Genomic DNA, 11,852 nt, shown 5'->3' with positions numbered 1-11,852 from the left:
TGTGGAAGCAAGCATGGATTCCCTGATTGACACCATCCATCATCCCAACAATAATTTACTTCGTACACAATCCCATTTCATCAACTAACAACTCCCAATAGGACACAACCAGAACCAAAATTACATTAGGACTCTAGTGAAATCATATTTGAGTTCTTACCTAGAGAGGCCTCATCACCTTTTTAATGCCGGACCAGATGCCACTGTCGAGCACCCAACTGCACCTTGATCCCCAAATACATGTCCATGGAGCATCTGCGGCGAACAAAACCCGCTCTTCTTCGAGTTCTCAGCTCGCTCATTGGCCAAATTTCCCTTCAATGACAGATTCCGCTTGAGGCGGCTCCGGCTCAATAACATCATGCTACCCCGTTTTGGGGCATGGAGAGCCCCTTCTACACAATCTCCTGCCTTCACACAGCTCCAAGCTCTTGACGAAGGTCCTTCCTCCCCAAGTGACATTAACCTTGGGAGCCCATTTTTTAACCTGCAGTGTACCCACTGCTCTGAAGCGTTCTCCTCTGACTTCTCACACAGCGGGCAAGGTGGGTCATGTTTTTGCATCTTAGGGGTAGCACGCTCTAGGCATTCAGCATGATAGACATGCCAACATGACAGAACACCAGCTATTGGCATATCTCCACTACGAACAATACGGCGGGAACCCCATGGTGACCTCTGTGATAGTAACCTCTCACAGAGTCCACATTTGGCACCTTCATATGTATTGTTGCATGAAGGATCCAAAGGATCAGGTTCCAATGGTTCAGAAACATCAGTAAAGTCCGAGCTGCCAGCACTACTCCATTGCGCCGATTCTTTTTGAGGGTTGCCCACATTTTCGAAGAAACCAGGAGACTGAAGCTCTGCGAGTGCTCGTATGGACCTAAAATCGGAATGATGACTGTTGTTGGAGTGTGTGGTAGAAGCAGAATCATGGCCTTCTTCACAACCAAGTGTATTGTCTGGGAAAGAGACAGGGTGAATGGGCTTTGACATGAAAGAACGGCGGCTTGAGAAGTTGCGGTGTGCAGAAGCATGACTTCTAGATGTAGACTCATATTCACTGCCATCTGAACGAGAGGAAGTAGAACCAGCACTATATGGTGGTCCTGAAGTTCCCTACACAAGCAAAAAAAATATCACATTGAGGCATCTGGTGGGGAAAATATTCTAACCTACAGTCAGGTACCTCCACAAACCGTGAGAATGCCGGATGCTCTGGTGCTGATTCTGGTAAAATAGCAAAACAACTTTCAGTCAACACAAGGAACACAAAGAAAAACAGGTCTATTATATCATAAATGTAAAATGCACAAATACTCAAATTTGGATGTTCCAATGTGCAGAAAACATAGCAAGTTAGGTGAGGGTGAGATCTCTACAAAGCAGCTACAAGTTAATCATAATTCATACATTTTAAAACAATAAATATACAGTCTCACAACATATTTTGTTGAACCTTGGGATGTGGACCAAATAACTTTTTACCGACAGATATTCATGAAAGGTGGCCTACAAGGTGATATCATCGTAAAAAGATGGGTGATGGGTCAATTAAATATACTCTAAAAGCTAATGTCACGACAAACCTAGAAACAGAGTTACAGCCAAAATATTGTGGACTTAAAACTACCAAAGATCTAACAAGTGTGTCAAGGAACCCACGTACATGTAAGATGCTAATAAAGAGCTAATGAATGCAATCTGACATCGGAAAACTGTCAACCAACAGCAATATAAATCACCACGCACGCTCATATGCTGTGCTTTAGAGATGTTTGGCTTTAAGTTGCAAGAATTACAAATACACCACGAGGACTTGGCCATTGACTACAAACTCAATGGCATTATGACTGAAACATAGTGCAATGCAAATAAGATAGCTTCTCTCTTCTCTCTCTAATCTCCCTATTTCTCTCTCTAAAAGACCAAAACCCCAGTAAGAGAGGTCCCATCCTTAGTTCAACATTTCTCTCTCTACTTGATTTGCAGATTCTAGACCGATTTACTACTCAGTTAGGACTTGAAGCCTGCTCAAGTCCATTTCGGGTTACTTAGAACTTTTTAATTTATATTTAGATTTTAAATAGAAAATAACAAGTAATTTATTCTTCTTAAACAGTTTTGATAGGTACAGCGGATTTGTCCAACTGAACCTAGTGATCTTTGGACGAAAAGAGGTAAGTGCCCAGGCACAAACCTTAATAATTTTTGAATTATTGGTCAATTTAATTTATATCGACTATAAAAAAATAAACTATATTGATATGATTGGCTTGCAATGGGATCAAGTATATGATTGCTTTTATTATTCATATTTTTATAGCATTGTCTCATGGATGAATGATTTCCAAAATTATGAAAAAGTGTATTTCCCTATGAAGGTGATATATATAGGGTCTAATTATGATTTATGAAGTTTTATGAAAATAGTGGATTTATGGAAATAATTTCATGATAGTTTTATTATTAAAGATTATTTATGGATCACGAACTCTGTAAAGCTATTTATTATTTTAATTATGTATAATTTAAGAAAATATATTTTAAAAAAATATGAAATATTTTATGAGCTCTCAGATTGCTATGACCGTCTATAGAAATGGAGACCAATCGACACCCTGAAGTTAGCATCCAACGAAAACGGCCCTCTGCCAACGAGTTAAAGTTAGTAACGAATACAAACTATAATATCTAGTCGATTATGAAAATGGCCGTCACGAGTTATAGTGACCATAGCGCGAAAAATCTATGAGCACTGTTTTAAATAAAAGTATGGATAAATGGCAAACATTTGACAATTATGAATATTTTAAATTGCACTTTCAGCTTTACGAATTTGCATGATTTGTGCATAAATGATTGGTTTGCTATGACACAGTTTGTACTTATGATTATGAAATATTTTATTTTACAATATAAACTTACTTTTCAAATGATGCATTGAATCATGTAAAGAAATTTATGCTTAATCCAGTAAGGTGGTGCATGGTTACTTACTGAGCCGCAAATCTCATTTGTCTCTTTATATTTTTTTCAGATAATTAAGGTTGCTAAGAGCGAAGAAGAATAAATGAATGAAGGATTCAAAAATAAAGCTCGAAGCATAGATGCAAGCTATCAATAAATGTAGCTATGACTATAAAATTTGGGTTATGTAATCTTGAATATTCAAAAGTTGGATTTAGATGCTTGTACCCACTTCACTTTAATTAGCAAATGAAATTGGACTAAATTTATTATTCTATATTTTTTTATAAAGAATTCTTTTATTGTGAGCTTTGTGTTATTGTGGGCAATACCCTACGGTAGCACAGCCATGTTATGCTCCGGATTTGGGGCGTGACACAAAGTGTCTTTAAGATTCAGCACCTCAGCAATCATGAAGTCAAATTGTCCAAGTTACACAAGTTAGCACACAATGTATTAGTCCTACCAAGATATTGCTTGACGAGATCATTCATGAGCACTCAAAGACAAATATATGATAAGTTGATCAACAGATATAACATGCTTAATGATTAGGTGGGCTCACATCTGGCTTTCATAGAATTTGGTACATATAAAAATACATGAAATGCTTGTTTGGATGCATACAAGTCCTTTAAGATGATGTGATGATGACAATCCCTAATAAAAATAGTCATCTACAAAATTATAGAAACATTTTTTGGGGAGACTAAGAATTGAAAAGAATTAAGGCATATGTGTGTATTAAAACACCTTGTTGTAATTGTGCATCATATTAGGTATTTTTTTGTGGAAAAAATGTCTTTTCTTATCGAATCTGTACTTCTTGGCAATCAAGGTTCGTTGTCTCGGTACCGGACCTTATACCGGTGCCACACTAGCATAGTATTGGTATGGTACGGTACGAAATTTTTTTGATGTACCGACACGTACCCATACCAGGTATGGGTGCGAACCGATGCAGTACGGTACGCCTTATACCGTCCAGTTCGGGCCAGTACGACATACCTTGTTCGCAATGCTTGAATAATAAAGTTTATGAGATTTTAAGAATTTGAGAAAAGCATTTAGAAAGATGTTATTTTAAGTATTTTACCAAACCCCAAAAATCTAGAATCTGCTTCTGAGCTGGAACATTGACTTTATTTTGATAGAGTTTAAATTCAATTCTATTAAACTCAAATGGCTTGTTTACATGCAATATTTTAAGTGAATGGAACATTTACTTAAATGATATTCATCTAAATAAAGTTGCTTCTTTTTAATTCTCCACCTAATGAGACACAAGATGTGCATATCCAAAAAAAATGCCCATCCTGTGTTTGAAAGCGGAATAAGTTAACCCGGAGTAAATGGATTAACTTACTACAACTCATCTTGACTCCACAATAAATTACTTCACCCTACATGGTGGAGTGGTTTATTCCTAGGTTAAGTGGGGTATATGGGTTTAGAAGGCAAAAAGTTGTGTACCAACTTTTTAAAAATACCCATTTTACCATTCTGAAAAGTGGTCAACACAGGTACTTCAATGAGTGTTTGGCTGCAACTCGATAGATGACTTTTACTCCCTCTTATTCCACTTCCAAATGCAGCCTAAGACAATTAAATAATGAAAACAAAAATCAAGTGTTTTGAATATTTTAGACTGGTACGAAGCCAAGCAAAATTGTATTAAACCGGCGCAGTTTGATACAATGCAATATAATTCAATACTCTTTAATAAACAAGGTAGCCTGGCATACATAAGTTCCCCATGCCAACACCTCCTCAAATAGATATATGCTGGCCATCATGGAGCCACAATGAAAAGCTTAACTAGAGATAAGAATCGATACTAAACAATAATATCATCACTATGATCTTCAAGTACTAGTTTACTCCAAGGGTAGAAGACATGTAAGACATGTCTGTATTTTTGGTAGACATGTCCTTTTATATTGATAAAGGATACAAAATAGTCATAAGAATGACTCAAGTACCTTGTTATTTTATTGATAAGCTGATGTTATTAACTCTCATTGAATCATGCTCTTAAGTTGTTTCCTGATAAGAATGAAGTTAACACGTTATAAAAGTTATTTGATTTGAAAGTTCAATGTTGGTTGTAAAATCATGCACCTGTATGCAACCAAGTGTTCCCTTCTTGAGCTAAATTAATATCTCAAATGTATAATTCTGGAACAACTATTATCTATTGGCCAATTCGAGTTAGGGAACAAAAAAAGACTCAAAAGTCCTCACTTTACTTTCCTTCCATCTTTTCACAAAATTTTGGGCTTGAAGTCCTAAATTACCACTAGTTGTATAAGCAATCAGGTTAATCAATACCTTGTACAAGTTTCTAAGTCTTCCAAATGATTTCATTGTAACAAAAGATGCAGGATATTTTCATTTAGTCAACTATGAGGGCTAGGTATTGGTACCCACATTGCTACAAAAAGTGTGGCTCCATATCCTTTTTATATTACACATCACAACCATTAAATAAATATACCCTTACATGTAAAAATTGGTATATTGACTCATAGTTGGGTCTTCACATGAGGCCAGGTCAAGGGGACAAACGTGCTTCCACTAGCCACGCATATCATATACATTGGACATAGGATGCACAGTGACATGCATTTTTAACCAAACCCTTTTGGTGTGTATCTCAAAAGCAAATGGGATCAAACGAATAGGTAATCCCAATAGCCATCAAATATGATGGCGCATCTACACATACAATTCTAATAACATATTGGACCTTCAATGTTCAATTTATTACCGCAAGCAGTGTGAAAGAAATAGATGCCTTGTGAACCGCTTCCATTGAATGGGCCTTTATACCTTCAATTGCTAGATGGCTCTCTTCCTTTGATACAATTTCCTAACTAATCAAATGTTAGCCTTCAAGAAGTAACATCCTTTTGTTAAGAAAACACATCCAATATAGACTTGCGCTAAAGGTTAGAGTGGTCAAGATGGTGAGGCCACCTATTGACATTTAACCATCTTAAACAGTAAATGGTGTTTAAATAGCTAAATGGGCAATCAAAATGGATAAAGCAGTGATTTTAACCACAGACCTGGAACAAACTATTTTAAGGCTCAATCATTGATCAAACCTTGATTCAACATCACCCAGGCTTCCTCACTATATATACATCTCTCCCTCTTTTAATTACTAGAGGCCTCTCCTAGTCTGATGATAAATCTCTAAATCCTCTACCTAATCTCCAATCCACCCTGTTGCCCCTTCAGCACTTTGGAATTGCCACCTCAATGGCCCTCCAACCCGTCATCTCAACTCAACACCCTTTGGCTGCATCTCAGCCCCTCTATAGACCCACCACCTACCTCCACTCCTCACTGGCCCACCACTTCAATCCCTCACAACCACTGCCACCTCAACCCACCTCCCCTCCTGATGGCTTAACCCCACCTCCTTCAGCCAACTACATCAACCTCCCTAGCCCCCTAACTTTGTCCAAGTCCAAGAGCAAAGCACCATCCGACTACCTTCAGTCCTCATTATTGTAGTCAGCTGAAGCCGAAGAGACCTCCGAGTGCCATAGCATGGGATTCAGAAAAAAGGGTTGGGCCTATAAGATTAAACATTTTTCTTTTAACCTAAACTTTCTTTTTACCCCTTTTCCAGTAAGTAATATATAATCCATCTAAACCAATGAATAAGAATGATTCAACCAGTTCAAATGACTGAACCATCCAATTCAACAATTGAAGCAATTTTCAGAAATTCCTGTTTCATACTAAACCCAATTCATATTAATTAACAGGAGATGAATTAAATGGTTAACATCCAACCCAAATGGGTTACAGAAAACAAGGTTAAAGAGTTGATTCCCTTTTTCTTTTATGGGGAATTAAGGACCTAAAGGGTTGTTTCTGACAACACTACTCCAAATAAATCAAAAATAGAAATTATAAGTATCGGTTCATAGTTTAAACAATTTGCGTTGATTGGTTAACCTTAGCCCTGACCTATAGCCACATCTAGCTATTATGGGGAATTAAGGATCAAAGAATGATCCATCGAAGCTAGAACTTCTATAATCAAGTCCCAACGTTTCATCAATCCTATGTAAAATCATATTGAATTGCTGGTCATCAGAATGCAGGCAAGAAACAGACACCATGGAAGAAGGAAAACCTACATGATTGATTATGTGGCTTACAATCAGATAAACGTGAAAAGATTATGACCGTCAAGAGGGCCACTCTATGCATCAATTTACTGTCATTTCTGGAAACTTCAGGCTGGGAAAATTATCGTTTCCACCATTTAGTTTGCTAAACAAACATTAAAACTCAAACTTGAACCAGATTGCGTTCACTCATTAGCATAAAAGCAAAATGTCAGCCAATAGCAAAGCAGGCTTCCAACATTATGGCCTAATTAAGCATCAAGAAAAAATATATAAACAAGTAAACAGAAAGGAAAAAAAAAAGATGAAAACAATTTCAGGGAAAAGCGGAAATTTTTTTACCAAAATGTACTACAAAAATAACTACTCAGTAATGAGGGCATAGTTTCACAATACCTCTAATAAATTCTTCAAAATTGACCCCCTGCACGTGTGGGGGTGTCAACTGCTGGTTTTGAAAGCTATCAGAAGGGCTGCTTAAATATGAAATGGCTCCATCAGAAGTAGAATAGTGATGGTCAGCAAGAGGGTCACCCCTCCCCCAGCTCCGGCTTCCTTTACTGTTTGAAGAGAGAGATGATCCATAATATACAGCGGCTCCACTACCGCCTTGAGACCCATATTGCAATCCTTCGGAGTGAAACCAATAGTCCCATCTCCTCGACAGGGGCGGCGAGAAGCTCGAGTTTGTCCGCCAGAAGGGCTCATTCCTGCCCACAGACCACTCCCTACTCACCGTGCTAGACCCGTGTGGCCTTGCGGCCACGCAACAAAGAGACCCCGTCTTAGCTACGCCTTACAGGACCCCAAAGGAGTGTTTTTGTCCCACTTTAGAGCCCACCTCTGGCCCCAAAATGGCCTCCGTCAACAGTAAATATTTCCCAACCACATTAAATAGGAGCTCAATTTCTCCAGCAAATTGGGCGACAAAATGTCAAAATCTTCAGCCCTAGAATAGAAAATAGAATTATAGATAAACAACTAAAATTATGAAGCACGGATAAGGAAGTGAGAATATCATCGAAACCCTAGCAGCACATAAATATAGCAACAATCATGCAAAAAAAAAGAAGAAGCGAAAAGATTGATTTCTTTCAAGTGTAGCACACGAACCGAAACCAAATACCTCACTACAAAGGCATCGCTAGAGGCCCCAAGTATTCGACACTGTAGTCAAGAAAAGAGTGGATTTGTGGACCATTTCCTAAGAGAAAGACGCCGCCGATATCCCTAGAATCGAGGTACTTGCATGCGAAGAGGGAAACCACCAGAAAATAGAAAGAAACGAGAGAGAGAGGGAGAGAGATTGCGGAGGTGTCGGCGGTGAAGAGTAATCAGGAAGCGAGGGAGCCGCGCAGTCGAATAGAGGGCAAAGGAAACGAAGAGCAAGGAAGCAAGGGCCCAAACTAGGGGAGCATATAAACCCTAATTTTTTATTTCATGAGGGTGGGGGTGGGGGTAGGAGTGGGGGGAAGAGGGGGAGAGAGAGAGAGAGAGAGAGAGAGAGAGAGAGGGAGGAGAAAGGTGGGTTGGGTGCTTCAGGGGGTCAAAGCAGGATGAAAAGGGGTGGTTCTATATACACCCCCCCTATTGCTCAGGACACCCCCCAAAAATTAAAAAAAAATTAAATACTCTCTACACCCCCCCATTTGCTAAGGACACCCCTAAAAAATTAAAAATACCTAAATTACCCCCCACCCTCCCCACCCCCTCACCTAAATTGCTCTCTACACCCCCCAAACCCCCTCCCCCCCCCCCACCCCGCTCTTCCCCTCCAAAACACCCGTAACCCTTCCGCCCAAAAAACCTCGCCGGCGGCCAAACCCCCTCCGTCTCCCCCTTCTCCCTCTCGTCGCCGGTCGGTGCAGTGCACCTCGCCAACGCCCAAAACCCCCCTTCCCCCTTCTCCCTCTCGTCGCCGGCATTCTCCCGATCTCCGACCACCTCGCCGGCTTCTCCCGGAACCACCTCCCCGGCCATCTCCCGAGCAAGGAGCACCTCGCCGGCGCCTCCACGACCACCTCGAGGTAGCTCCCCCCCCCGCCTCCAGTGCTCCGTTCGGCACTGGATCGCCGAACAGAACCCTTCTGTTCGGCTGAACAGTGCCGAACAGAAGCCCTCTGTTCGGCAACCCTCAACCGAACAGAAGGCTTCTGTTCGGCTGCACGGTGCCGAACAGAAGCCTTCTGTTCGGCTGCACAGTGCCGAACAGAAGGGTTCTGTTCGGCACCGTGCAGCCGAACAGAAGCCTTCTGTTCGGCACTGTGCAGCCGAACAGAAGGCTTCTGGTGCCAAATCGCGTGCCGTGCTGAATTTTGTGCCGAACATTTATGTATGCAATTGAATTATTTTCTTTGATATAGCCTAACATTGAATTTCTATATTTTCAGACATGGATCCCCGTCCCGCCAGAGTTAGACCTACGGCGTCAGCTAGGAGACGTCGTGCTAGGATTGCTTCTCCCGAGCCTGCTCATATGCCATCGGACTCTCCTGAGTCAGAGCATGATGATATGCCCGCTAGGGGCGAAGACGATGAGTCCGTTGGACCATGTCCAGGAGGTCCAGAGGATGAGTCCGTCCTGATCAGTTTCAGGACGCATATAGCAGCTTCCATCTGGAGGCAACAGGTATTGTTTATTTGTTATAGCATTATATTTTGTTTATTGATGTTTTATAAAGTAGTAGTAATTATACATTTATATTACAGGAACGAGCTCCACTAAAGTGCATGAACCATACTGCCAAGGTTGGTGAATGGAAGTGGTGGTCTTCAAACCAACCAAATACCAGGTTCAGAGCACTATTGAGGCAGTCGGGCCTCGTAGAGTTAGTACAGTGCTCTTATCGATTCATCGATAAGATTCTGATTTCGGGCTTCGTAGAGAGATGGCAGCCCGAGACGAACACCTTCCATATACCATTTGGCGAGATCACTATCACGTTGGATGATGTATCCGCCATTTTAGGGATTCCTGTCGCAGGTTCCTCAGTATCAGTTTCTCCTGAGAGGATGAGTGATCGGGATGCTGAGGAGCTACTTGTGGAGTTGTTGGGGGTGTCAGCTGGAGACGCGCGTCAGGAGGTACTGTCATCGCGCGGTCAGTCTGTGAGGATGGAGTGGCTGAGGACTCAGTTTCACTCTGTATCTGATAGAGACAGGCAGCAGAGGATAGAGTGTGCAGCACGAGCCTATTTGTTATTTTTGTTAGGCTGCACACTCTTTGCTGATAAGAGTGGGACCAGGGTGCCTATAGCGTATCTGTGTTTACTGCGGGATCTGGATAGGGTGACCACATATGCCTGGGGTACAGCTGCCTTAGCATATTTGTATCGGCAGTTGGGGATTGCGTCGAGGTCATCAGTGAGACAGATCAGTGGTTATATGACGCTTCTGCAGGCATGGATTTATGAGCATTTTCCAGCACTCAGTCCTCACCCGTCGCTCGAGTATACTGATGCCAGTCCCCGCGTGCACCGCTGGATGCCCGGTACTCCATCCCGTACCACGATGGACCATTTAGTGGTTCTACGTGAGTCATTGGACCTTTTGAGCATCGATGAGGTACGTATCATATTACCATTTGCTTGTGTTTGTCAGTACTTTTAATATGCGATATAGTATAAAACTGAAATGGACCTTTTGTTTTACAGGTTATTTGGGATCCCCATCATCGGCTTCGGGGAGATCGCCCATATATACCCGTCGCATTTTTTAGTGGCTCCATCAAGTGCCTTGATATCGTAGAACCCTATCATCCAGAAAGGGTTCTTAGACAGTTTGGTCGTATTCAGACCATCCCTCGAGCGCCACTAGCCCCTACGCGAGCCAACAGAGGTTCCACAGCAGGCTCGTACCGGATACATTACTCCTATATGGATCAGCTTTGGGAGCGGTGGGACGACCACGTGCTGAGCCAGGCGAGCAGGAGCCACCCAGTTACCCGGCCATCAGACAGCGTACCGGGATACATGGAGTGGTATCTCCGTATCACGCACGTTGCAGTTCAGCCTCCTCATCTGCGCTCGAGTACTCATTCTGGAGCTAGGGGAGGTCATGATGATGCTGACATGCACCGGCGGCGTAATGCAGCTGCACTCGGTATCAGTACCGACATTGTACGGATGGGTCCCTCAGAGGCTACGTCACTAGGTGCCGGGCACCTATATGATGCTATTTCTCAGATGCATCAGGTACTTCTGGGTCATGAGCCTGGCCCGAGTACAGCACCCTCTCATTCGGATCCAGGACCCTCTCATTCGGACGTACAGCAGTACACGCGTCGACGATGGCGTCATAGGGATTGATGATGGAGCCTTTGTAATCTTTGTAAAGCCTTTGATATTAATGAAAAATATATTTTTTTGGTACATTTATGTGTAATCTTTGTAAAGCCTGGCCCGTTCTATTTTACACAAATATAACAGTGCACATAACAATCAATCTAACAATGCGAAGACAGATATTTTTTGATTTATATTGATGATGGAGTTTCAAAAATTGTACATATATAAACAATCAATCTAACTCTACTGTCTTGCCTCCACCTCCCCCTGAGGAGATGGAGTCCCGTGGGGGGTTTGACCCTGAATCTGATACGACTGATGTTCTGCCTCCACCTCCCCCTGAGGTACCTCCAAATGTTGTTCCAATCAAAGCTGACCCTGGACAAAGTTCCCCTCCAAAAAAGGCAGCAAAGCCTAAGAGGGTGCCAGTGGCAAGACCTGG

At 41.8% G+C, this 11,852-nt stretch overlaps 1 protein-coding gene across 1 annotated transcript; it reads right to left on the bottom strand.

Annotated features, from left to right (window-relative positions):
* Positions 1-7,826, bottom strand: LOC103700892 (RING/U-box superfamily protein). The gene is made up of 3 exons (XM_039130563.2): positions 7,521-7,826; positions 1,193-1,233; positions 1-1,122 (listed from the first exon to the last, which is right to left on the bottom strand). Exon 3 carries the CDS (start codon positions 997-999, stop codon positions 175-177), a length of 825 nt encoding a protein of 274 aa, XP_038986491.2. The 5' UTR covers positions 1,000-1,122; positions 1,193-1,233; positions 7,521-7,826; the 3' UTR covers positions 1-174.
* Positions 7,827-11,852: the final 4,026 nt, after the last annotated feature.

The sequence above is a fragment of the Phoenix dactylifera genome, chromosome 12, assembly GCF_051530095.1.
Source record: "Phoenix dactylifera cultivar Ajwa chromosome 12, Ajwa_hap1_PhDact_Kaust_v1.1, whole genome shotgun sequence".
Lineage (NCBI taxonomy): Eukaryota > Viridiplantae > Streptophyta > Magnoliopsida > Arecales > Arecaceae > Phoenix > Phoenix dactylifera.
This window is presented reverse-complemented; position numbering and strand designations above follow the sequence as displayed.

Coding starts and splice junctions, on each gene's coding strand:
- LOC103700892 (XM_039130563.2), bottom strand. CDS start 999: ATGTCAAAGCCCATTCACCCTGTCTCTTTCCCAGACAATACACTTGGT.